This window comes from Falco cherrug, chromosome 6, assembly GCF_023634085.1.
Source record: "Falco cherrug isolate bFalChe1 chromosome 6, bFalChe1.pri, whole genome shotgun sequence".
NCBI classification, from domain to species: domain Eukaryota; kingdom Metazoa; phylum Chordata; class Aves; order Falconiformes; family Falconidae; genus Falco; species Falco cherrug.
In genome coordinates, this window is record NC_073702.1 from 82,794,442 (window position 1) to 82,812,596 (window position 18,155).

An 18,155-nucleotide genomic window follows, 5' to 3' on the forward strand; every position below is an offset into this window, starting at 1 on the left:
AAGTACAGTGGGCAGAACAGATCCTTCCTTGTAAGAATGGAGAGAAGAAACAAGACAAAGAGATCTAAAAATTAATGGTTATATTAACATTTCAACTGAGCAAAAATACTGTTTTTCAGTCAACTAACAGTAACATTTTGATGAGCATCTGTAGGCTTCAGTCATGTATATGTAATTTTTCCATACATCTTTATTACTAATCAAGATTAATACCTACAAAAATTAGTCTTGTTCAACTATGTCCAGCTAAATTCTATAAGAGCAAATGTCAACATTAAAACTACTGGATTTTTTTTTTTTTAAATTTTGACTGTAGTTGCATCAGTTCTCCAACAGCAACATGAGTTGGTGTCCTCCTGCCAAAAGTAGCTCTGAGTTATTTTACTGTGCAGGGGAAAAGAAGAAATACATGCTTATGCTTTCAATACAAACTATGCAACACAGTAAAACAAGTGGTATTTTCAAACTGGACAGATAATATTTTTGGCTTAATAGTTATTTTACCTCTGTTGCTGCATTTTCTGCCTTCTAGTTTGCTGAACAGTGGCCAGACTTTTGGTTTTCTCAGGAGGTTCCAGTTCATTGACAATTTGCTCAGCACACACTGAAATCTGAAACAAAGAACAGTAATGCAAGTACCAATGAACATTGTGTCATACCGCACATCTATGCCCCCCTCTTTTTTTTTGTAAAAAAGATCCCTTTCATGCACATATGAGTATATAATTCACATATTCAAGTCATATCCTGAAAATGAAAATCAGTGCAGCAGAAAGAAGTGACTTCTGCTGAATTCACTCCAGTAGCACAGTAAATGACTGATGCATGGCTTTTAAAGAAATACCTTCTAAAAGCGGTCATTTAACAAATTTTTCATGCTGTTAACACAAGTGTATTCTGTGAAAAGTAGTTTCCAATTCCTTTCATGTTATGAATGATATAAACAAAGAACATTACTGAATATTACTGAATGTAGCAACACAGAACCACCACAACAGGTTTGAACGTATTTCTGTGTCCTGGAGTTTGCCACTTACCCCTTTAAACACACTGCTAATTGTCTGGGCACAAAGTGGGTTCTTACAGTTTAACAGTAAGTCAAACAATACTTTCAATAGCTTCTGTTGCACCATCCCATCTGATGCAGCTGCAAAGAATGGTTTAGTAATCTACAAAAGGGAAAAAAGAAAAAATGCAGAGACGTTTAATGTAAGAGGGTAACAAAATCACAAGCTACGGAACTTAGGTATGTCAGATTACGTATGACACCCAATCACAGATGCATGTTAGTTTGAATATGTATCATGAAAGCCTGGATATTAACTATGTCTTTGTACATATCCAGGAATCGTTAGATGCAAAACATGTATTTGTGAAATACCCATCAGACATACTGATACCTGAAATTTTTCACACAGCTTGCCTGGTGGGGGGAACAAACTTGCTGTTGCCAGCCTTTGGTAAATATACACTAATACCTGGCTAATAGAAGGCCTGATTTGTAGCCTCCTTCAAATGAGACTACTTCTCATCTACTGTATTTTCTTGACAATTTTTCCTCAGATGAAAAACAAGGAGTAAAGCTTCTGCCTGACTGACAAAAGCTGAGGACAGTCAAACAGTAGTATCTACAGGCAATGATACAGGTATTCAGCTGTACAGTATTTCGATTCTATACTTGTCAAAATGCAAACATAAAGCATGCAGCAATTTTTCCTTCTGGTAAGTTTAAGAAAGTTTTGCAGCCTGTTTAGATGTTTCAAGGACACTATGGAGACCTTGAAAACTTGTACTAGAAGAAAGACAGGTCAAAAGCTAGGGACACCTTCACACAGAGTCCTTGTAAATCCATTCCTAAACAATGTTATTTACTTTAAGCATAAAAATAAAGATCTTTCATAAAGTCATACCTGCCCAAGTGCTGTGATCTGAAATGATGGAATTTCTTCATAGATTTTCTTGGCAGCATGCATGCTTTTGATAAATAAATCCAGACTCTGCTGATTTTTGCACAAAAGAGGTGCTGAATATTCATTAAATTTTCCAAGGATGAGATGCAGGAGAACAACTTCATCTTTCAACATTGCCTCAGGTTTCTTAAAGACCTTCTCTAGCAACCGGTCTAGTGCAGGCAAGAGGTGAGAAAGAATCATCTGCAAACAGGAAATTCATAACAGAAGTTTTTATCTGTCCTCTTTTTAACAAACTTCCAATAGCACAGCTTCATTTTACTGCTACATCCCCTCCCTGGTAACACGCTGCATACAGTATTTTATGCAACAGTTATTCAAGAGGAAAAATACAAGAATGTTTTGGAGATTATGACGAGTACATGCTCATCTGCTACTTTGCTCTTCTCCTTCGCAGAGTAGTAGTTCATATTTTTAAAGTACAGAGAAAAGGCAATTTTCTTCACCTATTTATGACTGCTGTCTCTTACAAAACCCCAATGAGGCAAGAACAGTCATCCTCTATGCAGTTCACAACCCTTTCAAGACACGTGCAACTGAACAGAGCATAAAAATTCATAATCATTCAGTTTTTGAACACTGAACTCATATTTTTCTAGAACTTAGAGAATTCTGAATAAACTAGATAAGAGAAGGTTAATATATACAAATACATTACAGTTCTGTACAGAAAACTCTACATACACTGGTATCTAACCAAGGTAATAAATTTCCTCTGGAAGAACCTTTTTCTGAAACGGTATTTTTCAGTAACATAAGAGAGTTTCCTTAAGAACTCCAGTGCAAAGTTTTATAGCCCTTACATTCCTGGATGGAGCATGCAAATATTTTATGTTTCACTAAATCATACCTTGCAGCACTACTGCGTATTATTAGAGGTGTCAACTTAATGCCTAATAGTCTTAATACATTATGAAGTTATTTAACAACATTATTATGAAACGAAATTTGTTTTCAGCATTTCAAACAAGCGCAGAACCCATACAACAACTAGAAAGGCAGCACTTACCTCACCATGGACTTCATGAAGAATTTTCATTAAGTTTCTTGCAATATATGATGGGAAAATAGGGTTCTGTACACCGTCAAGTATGTTTTCCAAAGCCTCCAACAATTTTTTCTTCTGGGATTTCTGTTTTGGCTGTGTCTCAAGCTCCTCAAATAGAGTTTCCATAATCTAGTTCATTAACAAAGTTAAAATTAAGTTCCTTCTCTGCAATAAAAATACCTTAGAACAATGCTTATTCAATGCTTTCATAATAATGCAACCTAGATACAAACAGAATTCTTAGCTGTAAAATAACGTTCAGCTGCAAAAAAAAATACTTCTGATTTGACTGATAGTCTCAATTATTTGTGTGATAAACCACTTGAATGTTTTTATAGTCCTTTAAAAAACTACAAAAAAAAAATCAGTCTACTATAGTATACAAAGACAATGAACTTTCCCAATTAACTTGATTTCTTTTAGAAAAGATGAGAGCTCACAGCAGCAGACAAAACTTGTATTAATATACATCTTCATGTAAAAAATACCTGTGTTATGTATGTACGGTCAGATATGATCTCTTCTGTCTTTTGCTCCAGATGCTGAAGAACAGGATGAAATAGAGACTCCTTTACACCTCTCAAGGAATGAAGGCAGTTGAGAGCAGCCCTTCGAACTTCACTCACAGGACTACCCAAGTTAATTAGCAAAGATATCACCACTGCAAAAGAGTGAGGGAAGGAAGGAGGAAAAGACAACAGTATAAAGTGAGTGGTCAGAATTTTACTGTATCTGTCCCTGAAGAGGCATCACTACTTTGGAATTAAACTCTTTCCACTGTAAACCTTTAAACTACACAAAACCAACATGAATCTCAGAGATCCACGACTCTGAAGTTCTTCATCACAGTCTTTATATTTGTGTTTAAGCTCAGAGAGTTCATATTGTTACTGGCTGTCACACCCTTACACTGCACAGAACGCAAGGTGCTGTAACTGACCTCTTCAGTATAGCAGTGTTTAACACTTCTAAAATTTAAAAAAATTGGTTTCGCCTACTTCCAAGCTTGGGCTAATAACTGCAGCAGTGAATCAGCAACAGAGAAAGCTGTCTCAGCCTAGTGTAGCTGAACATGAATAACTATAGATACCCTTCATGGTATAAAACATAGTAAAAATTGCACAAAACCAAAATCCGCTGTGATTACATCGTAAGATGAGAGACAAATACTGTTTTACTTTACCTGGAGATGATGGTGATAGCAGCTGTTTCTTTTTTTGATATGTCTGTGATTCAAGCAGTGCATAGCCAATATATAGAGCTTGAGTCTGTAGCATTGCATTGACTTCATAGTTCAGATGATTTGAAAGGTTGTAACTGTAAGTCCATAAAATGGAAAGGAATTTGAAGAGAAACTCTGAATCTTTTAGATGTACCTTAAATTTAACAAAACAAAAAGAGAAAAGCACTTGTTTAACAACTTAATTTGGCAAACTACTACTCACAACATCTGATCAACCACCCAAATCAAAGGAGTACACAGAAAGAGAACTAAAGAGTCAGCAACAGTGTCCTTTGGGAAGAAAAAGTTAAGAGATGATGCTTTTGTGTAAACAGTACTTGCATGCATATAAAAGTCTACATGTTTCTTAACGGCTGGATTGCTTAGTTTAACAGATAACTTGTAGTCTGTAGGTATGTAAATACAAGGGAATTTTTTTTAGATCATAAGAGACTGAAAGCACATCCATATGAATATTTGTATATTATGTCAAACGTGCAAGAAAACTGTTATATACAAAATAAAGAACCTCTATTTTTCTGTCTTGTACAGCAGTAATCGTAATATTAAAAGTGCTCTAAGTAATCCCTGACTTTTTCATCAGTCACACAAAGTGATTTTCAGAAGTCTATAAACAAGCATCTCAGGATGGCTAGGCATCTGATTTCCTTCTACAGCACAGCTTTCTGCGTGTTCTCTTCACGCTAAACTCCATTCTTCGAATTTGTCCTGCATTGGTTTTATAGGCTTTACAGTAACAGAGCGTGGACCAAAATTAACAAACTTTGAATCATAAGCGCATCACTGACCATCGCAGATGCAGGTCAGACCACCCCCAATAGTAATAGCTGCTCCAAGAGGATTCAGTTCAGTTTTTCCACACATCTACATCCAATTACCTTAACTTTGTTTCAAGACCTTTCTGCCAAAATTTAGTGAGGATAGCTTCTGATTTTGAAGCACTTACACTGTCTTCTAATAGTATCCCAAATCACTTTTAAGTTCTTGCTCACTACATGGTCTGGCACTAGCTAGCATGCTTTCTGTCTGCAAGATGCTCTCTGGAATCCAAAGAGCTCCTCATTCATCATACACAAGTGCCCACTCAACATCTCGCAGACTGAACGCAGCTTGCCAGAAAAACCCATATAGCTTCTGACATACGCTCGCCTGTTCTCTTTTCCACAAGTCCACCAAGATCTAGATTCTAGTTGTATTAACTGTTCTAGAGTGGGCAAAAATAACTGTCTTGTGCCTTTCAAGTTAATACCCTCACAATCGGAGACAGCAGAATTCCACAAGTGAAAGAAGCAAATTTTTACTGCAGCTGTTGCCTTCACTAGGTCCTAGGACACTACCAACCTTCTGTAGTCCCTCATCTGACCTTCTCTGTGCAGTATGACCCACCTTGCTCAGTCAAAAATCCCACCAAAATAACATCCTTTCTTCCCTGCTGACAACTTTTAACTAGCCAGGCACTAAATCGATGTATTTAATAGCTCAGTATCAGTACAATTTCACCAGATCTCAGAGTGACTGATAATGAAACAGATTTATATACAAGAAATAACTTCAGAAAAGTTTTGTTATGAAATTTTTGCTATTCTTTCCTTTGTCTATGCTTGTCATGTGCTGTTCTTGCTGAAACAGCATCAAATTCCAGTAACAGCAGCCTTGTGTCAATTACTTGCTTCTCTTTTCCTCAGAATGTACAGTTATTAATTACTCCCTACTACAATCCACACCACCAAAATCCCTTATTCTCTTCAAAAAAATGTATCACTTGATGTGGGTGAGAAAACATGAGATGATGTTATAAGGAAACATGCAGTGTCCTCTGGAAGTTTTCCTTTCAATTTTTGTATTTAAAAACTTACAACTTTTACAGAGCAACTGTTTGCTTTGCTCCCAGACAGGATTAAAACTTTTAGCTCAAACTTCAAGCTCTTGACCTTGTACTGTAAATCAGTGTTATATTTTCACTTTTGCTTCAACTGGTCCATTTATTCTTTTTTCACTTTAGTTTTCTACTATTACATTTAATAAGGGTTAACTAATCAGGTGAAGCTTAGCCTTCCATCTGCTAACAGTACTAGCGTGCCACAAGTGGCGCTGCATGATCAATTCTCCATTTTTCTCAGTTTTCCTTAGAATAATGTAACTGCATAATAGTTGATGACTAGTAATTCCAAGTAAGAAAAGCAAAAATAATACCTTTAGTAAGAGATTCATCAGTGCTCTGTATTGAACAGCATTGCTTCCCTCACTAGCTCCACAGACAAGTAGGTCAAATAGCCCCAAAAGGAGGTGCAGGTAGTCTTGGCTATCTTGATTCAGAGATTCAGGATTCCACCAAGTTTCCTCTAAAAAATACAGGTTATAAATAAGACACAGTGGATGCATATCAACACCTTCAAAAACCAAGAGAAAACAAACATCTCTAGTTAAAAGAAGACAATACATTTGGCTGATTTCATGTTCACAAGTAAGTAATCTTTGCAGACCTGTATAACAACAAAGGAAAGTGGTCAGGGAAGCAAGGCTTGCTTGTTGCCAACAACTTTTGAAGACAAAAAAAAAATTAACCTTCCTTCTTCACTCCGCTGATATAAAAGACAGTCAAAAAACCACCTACCTTTTGAAAAGGAGAGAGGAGGCTTTAGGCCATTAATGAAGTTTTTCAGCAAGAACAGGAACATAGCTGACTCCTCTGCATGAGCAGTCTGATCACTACTGAGCTTTTCTATATACGCAATTAACAGGTCCTTAGGCACCAAAGTTTCCTCTATTGTTTCAACAGACCATTTTAGGGGAGTTTCCTATAAATGAAAATTCATTTATGTATAGCGTCATAATTTCATCCAACAGAAGACAGAAATCTAGCACTAAAATTTAGCAATATTTAATTCCCAACCTCAGAAGAGGTATTCTTATGAATTACATGTCTGATTTCACGTTTAAGCTTGCATCTGCAGTTTTAAAACCTATGCCAGCCCTTACTACCTTAATTAACAGTGTACCTAAGTAGAGGTAACAGAATAGTTAACGACCAATCTCTAAAATATCTTTTCAAAGGGATTAGGAGTTACAGCATTTTGTGGACATTCTGTTTAACCCTCTCATCTAGCTGTTCCAGCAACATAATTCATATCTTTCAGATATTTGTATATATAAAAACTCTTTAATGGAATAATCTGAGGTCGGAATAACTAATTACCATGTATCGCTATGTGTCTGTGAGGAGGTACAGAAGCACAGCCCTGCTTATGAAGGTTTCTGACAAAAAAAAAGCAAACTATTTCAACAAAATCAATCAAGAAAACCCCAGTAAGCAGTCTGCATAAAAATAAAGCAAAAAAAGGTAGTAGAAAGATGCAGAAATATGCTTCCTGAACGTTGTTCCTGCCCCTCTACTGGCTCCTCCTTCCACCTGCATGTTACCCCTCAACAAGTGTCAATACAAGTGCTTATGGAGCTGCACAAATAACCAAAACCCAACAAATTCAGGAACAACACTTTCAATATTGTTGCAAGGACTTGCCTGAGGTTGCAATTCGTAGAATCACAGAATGGTTTGGGTTGGAAGGGATCTTTAAAGATCATCTAGTCCAACCCCCCTGCCATGGGCAGGGTTATCTATCACTAAATCAGATTTCTCAAAGCCCCACTTAATCTGACCATGAATAATTCTAGGGATAGGGCATATACAGCTTCTCAGGCCAACCTGTTCTTGTGCCTCACGACCTCATAATAAAGAATTTCTTCCTTACATCCAACCTAAATCTACCCTCTTTCTGTTTAAAACCATCTGCCCTTGTCCTGTCACTCCAGACCCTGGTAAAAAGTCTCTCTCCATCTTTCTTATATGCCCCCTTTAAGTTGGAAGGCTGCAAAAAGGTCTCTGTGGAGTCTTTCCTCCTCCAGGCTGAACAATCCCAACTAAGCCTCTCTTCACAGGAGAAGTGTTCCAGCTCTCTCACCATTTTCACATCCCTCCTCTGGAACCGCTCCTAGCACAAGCTCTTTTTCATACTCGGCTGCATTTCCTTCCTTCTCCTATTGAACAAGCCAGCAAAACCTTTACTCAATGACTAAAAGCCCTGGTATTCCTAAGCCAAACAATGGGTAGCTGGCAGAAACGCCCCAAACTTTATGCCAAGCCCACAGCACTGAAACATTGAACCTGTTGGTGGGATGCCAGCCTAAAGCTCTGGAGTTCTTAAATTTTTAATGCAGACTCACTAGAGTGGTAAAATGTAAGAGCAATTCTTTATGGCAGCTTCTAGTACTGCTGCCAAGTGTGTGGGTTTGCTCTGAAAAGAAATGAAGGTGACATTTTCAGTCCTTCTCAAGGTTTCTGAAGTTCTTGTCCTCCAATAAAAAAAAAATAAATTTCTCCATTACATAGAAAATGCCCTCCCCAAACTCTTTACATCTTACCTCTGCAGGATCACAAGCACTGAGGCTTTTTATTTTCTTATCCAAGAAACAGAAGACTCTGATAGCCACTGAAAAATAACTTTCCTTCATCTGTGTATTGCAGCAGCACTGAACAAGCACTGAACCAATTAAATGAGTAGTTACTTTCTGCCTCACACTGTCAGATTCCGTCTCAGCAACAAGTATCAGATCATCAACCTTAGAAAAGGGAGTGAAGGGAAAATAACAAAGTCTGTAAGACATGGGACTTCACTATGAGTTTACACCATTTTTCATACACATGTTCAATTAAATCACTGTTACCTTCTGTCATTAGTAACAAGTTATTGTCTGCTGCAATGGTATGCTTTGGAACCTGGGAATGCACAAACATTTATTTCTAGGAACTATGCACAGGTAGACTTGTTTATTGCCCAGAACTTTTTTCCAGGAAAATAAAAATTCCTGGAATTTAGTTATACTGACCATCTGTCCAAATAGTTAATAGCTTTACTGTTTCTTTTCCTTATGTTAAGGTTTCATCTAGATTGTATCAGAGTTTGCTATTCTACATATATATATATATATATTTGCTTAGTAGCTTAATAATACATACTAATGCTAAGAATAGCACATGCAAACTTCTATATCACATTTGCTCTACTACAGTGACCACCTGGAAAGTGATGTCTCTTAAGGTTAGGGTAACATGGTATGCATACCATTTGCGATAGTAAGGAAGGATCCCCTGAAGTCATGTTTTCAGAAAACAGCAGAATCATTTTCTCGCTGGCCACTCCTATCAGCTCTGCAGACTTGCTAGATTTAATTGCCTCTTCAAGAGCTATACCAAGGGAAAAAATAATTATCAGACAATCTAGGTATACAAATCACATATTAAAACACTGGTGGCTCGATAATATTTAGAAACAGTCAGAAACATACTAGACAATTTCTTCATCTTTTCAAAGAATTTTTTAAAGAACTCCATGCACACTTAGAGCATAATAGCTTGTTAATGACAGCTACTCTCCTTCAGTAAGTGTTTAGGTTCAGTAAGAACAACATCCTAAATTATTACAATTTTTCTTTTACCAAATTAGTTAAAATTAATGCTTTACCTTCTGGCCAGCCTTTCAGTAAAGGGTGTAAGGAGCAGAGATCAGACTCTGACAGACAAACAGCCATTTTCCAATCTGAAGATTTTGAATTCGCATTAGTGATTACCATAAATGGTAACAACTGCATTACTGCTTCATCTAGTAGTTCTTTTTTCTCCTTCAAAATTTCTTCTTTTACTAAAATTTTTATTGCTCGCTCCAGAACCTTGTACCTAAAGGAGAACAAGTCATGTTGAAAACCCACGGCTCAATCATACCAGCAACATTTCTTTGATTTGTTTTCCGTTTTTCATGGCAATTTTCTGAATCCAAATAGCAGTGAGAACAAATCAAGGAATTCATGGGAAGTGGTATGCAAATAATTCAACATTTCTTTTGTAGCTTAGTACAGATATGGTGTAAAAAAAAAAAAGTAATTGATGTGAAAAAGTTTAAAAGTATTCTTTAGAGTTACTTTTTAAAAATTTAATTTATACAGCAAGAATGCAGACTGAAAAAAGGCACAAACATACCACTTTCCATCCTTTGAAAGATCAGCTCTCTGGAAGATATTCAAAAGACTTGATACTATTACTTCCGGATTGACGTGTTTCCTGAAAATCTAGAAAGTAATCAAGAAAAAGGAACGAAAGTATAATAAGATACAAAATAATTTACCATATCATAATGGAAAAAGCTTCTGCTATACCGAGTGGAAACAGAGACCAAACATCACTAATTGCATTCCTATTGATGATGATGTAATGAAGATATTATCAGGGTGAACAGAAGTTACAAGGCTGCCCACCATGCCCTCTTGAAATGCTGAAGTACGGAGAATTTATTGAATGCAGAAATGATTTGTAAAATTGATAAACAATGAGAAAAATGCTTTCTAATTAAACAAGAATGCTTTTACTTTACATACCACCTGTATGACAAAAATACAAGGAACATTAACAAAAGATACTGCAGTCTAATGAAGCACTCACGTGCTTCTATTCCTGTTTTTTAGTGATTGAGAATGAACGAACACACAAGACCAATTTTACTACCACTACTAATATTCTCCACCACTACTCAGCAGAAGCAATAAAGACAGACTGTTACTCTAGCTGGAAACAATCAGTACAATGCATACCAGAGCCTTATCCAGTAAACCTGAGCTGGAGTTTAGGACTTTGCCGCTATCAACTGACCAAATGACTCTCATACGGAAAAACTCAACTGAGCACTTCTCACTAGCGTAACGACTTGTCACTGCACCATTTTCTATCCAAAAGGCAGGTAACATGGCTTGCATTTTTATAGAAAAATGTACAGGATAAGCAGGAATCACACTTCAAATAATAATCAAAGATTAAAATATACTTTAGTAGCTACATAAAAAGATATCAATATTCAGGTTACGTGCAAACACTTTGGGAAAGATTAGGAAGCAGAAATTTGGGGGGAATTGTGAGGTGGTAAAAACCACAAGCCTCTTAAATTTGTGCTGTTTAATCCTGCTAAAGGACAAAAGCTGTACAGGAAGGACATGAGTAGAAGGGCAATTACAAAGAATACATTCCAGACACACATATTCTAAAATCTCACCTGACATCAAAAAATAGACACTTACCTCCAAAGAACTGAGAGCAGACATTACAACATCTCTGTTGTCATCCTTGAGCCGACCAAAAATTGCTTCTTCTATGAAGGACTGATCAAAGCCTTCCTGAAAAAATAAAGGATAAAAAGAGCCAAAGGAAAAAAAAAATAAATGTGTTGGTAGCATGATTTACAGACTTTAATGAAATATCTGAATCCTAGTAGAAGAATAGTGGTAACGTCAATGAAATTAAACCTCAAAGGCAAACTAACTTTAACCAACAAAAGAAAGAAAACCAGAATTATCCATTATTTTAGAATACAAGCAGCTTAATAAACAAGAACTACATCCAGACTCCAGAATACAGGAAAATGGTGACAGAAGCCTACTGAAAACACCCTGAGAAACCAGTGACAATGACATAAGAATAGTTTAATGTACCACTCATCTTCAACCGGTATGCCTGGCAAACAGCTTTTTGAAGACATTGTATGTTTTGTCAGTTCTGTAAGCGAGAGATTCAGGACACAAACCTTTGATGTTTCAATAACATCTTCCAAGTGCTGAAGAGCCAGGACCCGCACAGCTGGCTGAGGATGATTCAAACTAAGCAGAAGGGAGGTATCAGAGTCTTCCAGAAACTGAAATAACAGATTTCAGAGTGACCCACTGCATGTTAAAAAACACTTTAAGTACATACCAGGATAACAGGAGAAATTCTTTCAGCAGTTTTTTGTACCAGAAGAAAACATGAATAATTTAGACCCCAAAAGTATCAGATACAGAGCAATGATGTATAACTGTTTCAAATTTGGTTGTCTTTGCTTTGGCAGACAGTTTTTGGAATATAGCTTGAAAAGTACAGTAAGCCACAGACACCGTTTTGTCCTAGAAATGCACTACACTTATCTAAGGATTCTGAGAAAGCTCTAGTGACAAAGTCAGTGTGACAGAGCACAGATAGAAACTGTGAAAAAGGCATCCCTGCCAGTCCAATTGCATGCACTTATCTCAGGAACCTTAAAGGCTAGAAGAGAGTCACACGGCTTTGTTCTGCATGCCTTCTTTTTCTGTTAATCCACTTGTTATTCCATCACAGAATCTGTGCCTTCATTAAATCAGTACAAAAATACACGAAGCACTTCTTTATGTAGTTTATCATCTTTTTTTAAGTGCTTTCAGTCTTTAAATCATTGCAAACAACAGCATGATACTAACCATTTCTTAATAATACATTCCTTGGACAGATCTGTTGCACTCATGGTTATCTGTGTTAGGCTGAGTTTCAACTGCTCTTCAGAAATGGCACAGGGAAGAACTCTGTAGTCACTCTACTCTTCCATGTTACTGACTGTAAATATTCATAAAATCAATGCAAAAAAAGGACCAAACCACCTTCTCTCAACAGTGATAAAGTTGTTTGTCAGCTTTCCCAAAACAGACACATCTGACTGACAAAACCTTTAAGTACGATGATGCCTTGCTGAGTGCCACCGTGTTGTCACTATTGACCACTACAGTGTATGCAGTGGCCATGTTCCTAAGGAAAAAAATTATTGATAGCAATTGGGGCAGGTGGAAACGTATACATTTTAACCATGGAAAAAAAGCTCACACTCATGACTGACTGTGATGAACGTGACCTTAAAAGCTCTGACAGCTTTTATTTTACCAGTTTTGATCAAGCCCCCCCTCCCCAAATCACATTTAAGAAAGCTGTTTCTTTGTTTGCTTTTTTTTTTTGGTGGGAATGGTAGAGATTTTGTTTAGAAAGAGGAAAAGAGAACAGAACTTTGCCAAAATACCAGCCTTCTGACAGTACACCCAAGCAAGAGCTAGGATCACAAATTGAACTCCTACCTACCTTGTATTTGCCACAGCTTAATGAAAGCGAAATAAATTGGTGAAAAATATTTTGGTCAGCCTCATCTGTGCAGTCTTCCAGATGCTTCTCCAACACAGAGTCTAAGGCTTTAGGATACCTGCCAACAGATGAAACCCCCAACATGTTCCACAGAGTATTACGAGAGAACAGGTATACTAGAGAAATACAGGGAAATACAAGGAAGCTGAATGCACACATACTCATCTGAACCTGATTATTTCAAGTAGCTTTGCAAGGCAATCAAGCATTATGCCTGAACACGGATGAACGATATTGTGACTACTAGGATAAGTAACTAGCAGAAAGGGTCATGCTACACAGCAAACAGCTGTACAAAGCCAGTAGGTCTGTTTCCATGTACTACACTGATAACAAAATAGGTAAGGACAGATCAGTAAAATAAAATTTGGACAAAGATTAGGAGTCAGTTATTTTTGCTGTATTTATCTGGGCAAGAATATTGTGCTTACTACACCCAGTAAGCCAAGATCATAGCTGACATGACCACTCTACAGACTGCAGGTCTGTAATAGAAAAAATAGAACTTACTTTCTCTCAAGAAGTCTGATAAGAGGAAGCAACTTTTGATTGAGTGCAGCCATTTTCGTGGGATTAGATTCAATCTCTGTGCCACAGGAGATATACTCTTCAAGAAACTTGCTAAAATTAAAAACAAAAGAAAAAGCCACCATGTTTTGAATAGTGCAGTTTTCATTAATGTGCCAAAGTGCATTGCTAAACAGGTTAGGATTAATATGCATTACTTCTTGCAAGTACAGATTTGCTCTTGGCTTGAAGTTTCACTCTGTCTCACAAGTGCTAAAAGTATGGCTCTTCAGGATTACTGAATGTTTCAGTTTCAAAATCCAGGTTTGGCGTTAACTTACGAACTCAGGAGAACGTGCTCATATAACGCTAATGCCATTGTCAGGAATTAATTGTTATTAAATCAGAAACGACTGTAGTACTGCAGAAGAAAAATAATCGAAGTTAACTCACGAAGCCAACAGGTGATCTAAATCCTTTTCCAGCGGTATACTCTGAAGAATAGCTTCAAGATGGCTGATGTAAATTGGATTCTCTATCTCTTCAGATTCTTCTTCTTCCTCTAAGGACAATATGTAACCATAAAAGATGAACAGTAGTTTGAGAATAACCCCTTCATACTGATTAAATATAATAGCTTGTACAGACATCATCATCTGGTGAACCAAGCACACAGCTTGAAGACCACAATGTTAATTGATTATTACCACTTACTCTCCATGAGCTGCTAGCGATGCTTTATACCAATGTAATTAAAATGCCACAGGCTGTATTGCTACCAATAAATTCACGTATGCTTTGGAACGTTCCAGACCTGCTACCACAACCTGTGCCAGCAGCTCCCTGCAGCACTCCCTGGCATGAATCTAGCCAGACCTTTTCAACACAAGAGCTTTCCCAGTCATGATTTGGCAGTTACAAGTCCACAGTGCAAACAAATTTATTAGTGCAGGCACAGGCTACTACTGCAGGCCAGGCAGCCTTGCTGTCCCAGACTGTCCCCAGGCATGTTTAATTCATCAGGTAAACACAGATCTCCACTACTTAAAACTATGGAGTACATATAATGTACCTAAAAATTATTTTTTCAGTACTACAATACATCTCTAAAAGTCAGAAATTTCATATATCAAAACTAAGTTATTGCTGAAATACTGCAAATCAACATGTATATCGAAGAGATACAGATATTACAATGCCTAAAGCAGTCTCCTCTGCAGGGCCTGGGAAAACAAAAAGCAACACACACACAAAAGCTTAATCAGGTCTTCACATGTATTGGCGCAGTTTTAATGGCAGAAGTAACTAAAATGACACAGCCATCTGTCCTTAAGCCTCAACAAAATTGTAAAAATGTATGTGCTAACTTACCTGTATCACTTTTCATGACAGTGCAAACAAGGTGAGGCAACAGGTAGCGCAGAAGAGGAGAGATATCATAGTTTTCTGAAAGGCCTTGCAAAAGTGTTACCAGTTCTGGGATTTTGCAAAGATAATTAAATGGCCTGCACAATGGAAAAGAGAAATAAATTAATAAATGTATGCTCATCTGGGCTACCAACACCTTCAAACCATGCAGACTTCCTAAGGATTCAGTTTACAGCAACGAGTAACAGCCTCATCATAAACAAATACTGAAAAGATTCATAGGGATCCACTTCCTTATTCCCAGAGGTTTACTGGTGCATTTAATATCCAAGAAGAAAACAGGATATGCTAGTCATGTTGAGCACAGCAGCACATACTCATGTTTTTGTGAAGGTGGTAGTACAAGAAAAAATACTTGATATCCTCACGTTGCAGGCAGCCTATCTACTACCCAGCAGCACCAAAGGAAGGGAGAAGAAGCAATAGATCAATGACAGGAGATCCTCAAAGAGAGCAGAAGCAATTTCCCTTCCTGTTCATAAAATGTTTATCTCATCTTGTCTCCTCTTCTACCCACCTATCTGGATGCTGCATAAAGCATCAAGCACGTCTCTCCTTTAGTTCCTCACACCTCAGCTTTTAACCCATTTTCCTCTACTATGACCGTGTTCAAGTACCCGGCAGGTAATCACTGTACTTATTCCTGTAAAGATTTAATTCTGTTGGAATACGCATGCTAACCTCTCTGCCAGCAGTCAAACGCCCTGTAGCATGCAGGACTTCCATCACTGTGTTCAAGTGCACATTAACAGCACCAGCTAACTGTAAGAGGGCAGGGCAGACAGACTGATGGGAATGAAATACTACATGTACCTCCAGAAGAGAACCTGACTTGTGGGACCAAAGAAGTGGTGGTATAGAAGCACTTACACTTCAGGTGTCAAACTGTAGGAACTCAAAGCCCTGAAGGGAAAGAACTTCTTTTTTCCAAGCTATTCAAACAACTTCAGATTTGCACTACCACTATTATGCTGGCTTCTCTTCCAGGATTCCCACTTTCAAGAAAACCTCTTACTGGCAGGGTTCAGTCTTGCGCATTGACAGCAATCCTTTACTGAGGGAAGTGGCAGGAGAGGGACCAAAAGATGACAGAGTCACACCACTGAGACTCCTTAGCTGCAGCAAGCATACAAATTTTCAAAGTCAGTCAAACAAACTTCCAAGCCCTTCGAAATGTCAACTACCAAAATTTCTGAAAGGAAAGAGTCCCTTTAATGAGGAGGATAAAAAAAATTCAAATTACTGAAGTGCAGTCTGATCTTTTAAAAAGTGGGAAAACTCAATTAAAGTACACTTACTTTTTCCCAAGTTTGTCTCCTTTCTGAGTTTGTAGAAGTAGGTTCAAGCAGGCCACCCCATCCCTGATTAATGAGGGCACTTTAGATAATGTCTTGCTTATCTGCAGCATCAAGGAATGCACCAAGGAAGTCTCCACTGTCACTTTTACTGTCATCTGGCAGATTATCATGTATGTTGCAGCTCTGTAATCCTGTACAGAGGATTTCAAGCCCTAGGAAAACAGATCAAGGTGGATTTTTAATACATACAAATTAAAAAAAAAATAGTACATTACCATAAAAATAATTTTCACCCTGACACCCATGGAATCACACTATCTTCCCCATGTATGAACTTTTAAGGGATCTACACACGCAACTTTCAAGAAGAAAAAACTGTCACGCAGGGTGCACACATACAGAAGACATACCCATTAACTGCTGCCCTGTTTGTTAACAAAGCAACAGTGCTGGAGGAAAAAGCAGGCTGTCCACCCTGACTCCATTTCCTCACTGTTTAGCACAGTAAGTCTCTAAGGCAAAGAGGTTCATTTAAACTATGTATTCATTTCTCACAGCTCCATTCCTCATGTCGCGTAGGAAGAGTACTTAAAAGTGCTCATCTGAGGTGTGAAAAAAATTATTATTCATGGATCTTCTCTGCCTAATGTTTCAAAGCAGGCTAAGAGCGGTACGATACATTTCACATAGAATATCCCTCTTAAATGTTACCTGCAGGCACATGTCAGCAGAACACAGTACACTTCACACAGGAATGAAAACACAAGCCTCACACACCTTTTGGATGTAAGGAAGCAGCTTAGAAACTATAGTGTCTGTTATCTTCTCTGCGGCTGCAAGAGCTGACACAATGGTGGAGGCATAAAACACAAGAAGAACTCTCAACTGAGCCGAGCTGCCAGGATACTCTGAAAAGACCTGGACCACAGAAAAATCAGTTGTTCAGACATCAGGACAAGTGCAAACACACATACGGCTTCCCTCCCACCCAGCAAAATCTCAGAACTCCAGCGTGTAAAGCTCTACCAGCTCCTGCTGGCACAACTTAAGTCATCACCTCCTCCCAGCAATAACCCTCACCAGAGGTTACTGCTCCTCCTTGCAGACATGGTAGAAGGAAATAAGTGCTAATCCTCAGCCACTACAGTTAGTCATAATAAGGTAACCTAAATAACTTGTGATTTTGGTGTCATGCTCAAGACTGAGAACTGGACTACCATGAAGCTGACTGGTATATCACCGCCCTACTACATCTGTGAACAAACCCTGTTACTGTGCGTGCTTTGCTGAGTTTCGACAGTAAGTGCGTTCTAGTTCTCTATGTAACTGGAATTGTCGTACATCTTACCCTTCTGAGACTATAAAACTAGTTCTGTTTGACATTAACTGAAAAACAAATAAATCTGCTCACCTTCTAATATTCTCAGTTTTACATTCTCATTAATACTTGAAAATGTACATTTAAAACACCCACGACAACCCGCAAAAGAGATACCCAAATTCAAAGCACAGTTACAAGCGAATAGCACAAATGACTTTATAAAAGAAATGAAGACAAATAAGTACTTTGAAGCAATACACTATTGCTAAATTGTTTTGTCATGGCTCATTGGTTCTCAGCCACTTCCTTACAAGAATTTCTGATAGA

At 37.7% G+C, this 18,155-nt stretch overlaps 1 protein-coding gene across 2 annotated transcripts in view; it reads right to left on the reverse strand.

The window, feature by feature from the left end:
• Positions 1-18,155, reverse strand: part of HEATR1 (HEAT repeat containing 1) — a 38,636-nt gene that overhangs the window by 16,139 nt on the left and 4,342 nt on the right. The window contains exons 6-25 of one of the 2 annotated variants that reach the window (XM_055713827.1): positions 17,285-17,425; positions 16,508-16,719; positions 15,153-15,286; positions 14,235-14,343; positions 13,785-13,895; positions 13,215-13,332; positions 11,884-11,991; positions 11,381-11,476; positions 10,293-10,381; positions 9,781-9,992; positions 9,382-9,503; positions 8,681-8,878; positions 6,876-7,059; positions 6,455-6,603; positions 4,202-4,394; positions 3,507-3,679; positions 2,980-3,147; positions 1,911-2,153; positions 1,038-1,169; positions 505-611 (exon numbers count right to left, since the gene is read on the reverse strand). In XM_055713827.1, the coding sequence (XP_055569802.1) occupies positions 505-611; positions 1,038-1,169; positions 1,911-2,153; positions 2,980-3,147; positions 3,507-3,679; positions 4,202-4,394; positions 6,455-6,603; positions 6,876-7,059; positions 8,681-8,878; positions 9,382-9,503; positions 9,781-9,992; positions 10,293-10,381; positions 11,381-11,476; positions 11,884-11,991; positions 13,215-13,332; positions 13,785-13,895; positions 14,235-14,343; positions 15,153-15,286; positions 16,508-16,719; positions 17,285-17,425 (2,999 nt within the window). Of the gene's footprint in view, positions 1-504; positions 612-1,037; positions 1,170-1,910; positions 2,154-2,979; positions 3,148-3,506; positions 3,680-4,201; positions 4,395-6,454; positions 6,604-6,875; positions 7,060-8,680; positions 8,879-9,381; positions 9,504-9,780; positions 9,993-10,292; positions 10,382-11,380; positions 11,477-11,883; positions 11,992-13,214; positions 13,333-13,784; positions 13,896-14,234; positions 14,344-15,152; positions 15,287-16,079; positions 16,394-16,507; positions 16,720-17,284; positions 17,426-18,155 lie in introns of those variants that run through there. The other variant, XM_055713828.1, reaches the window with a different exon arrangement.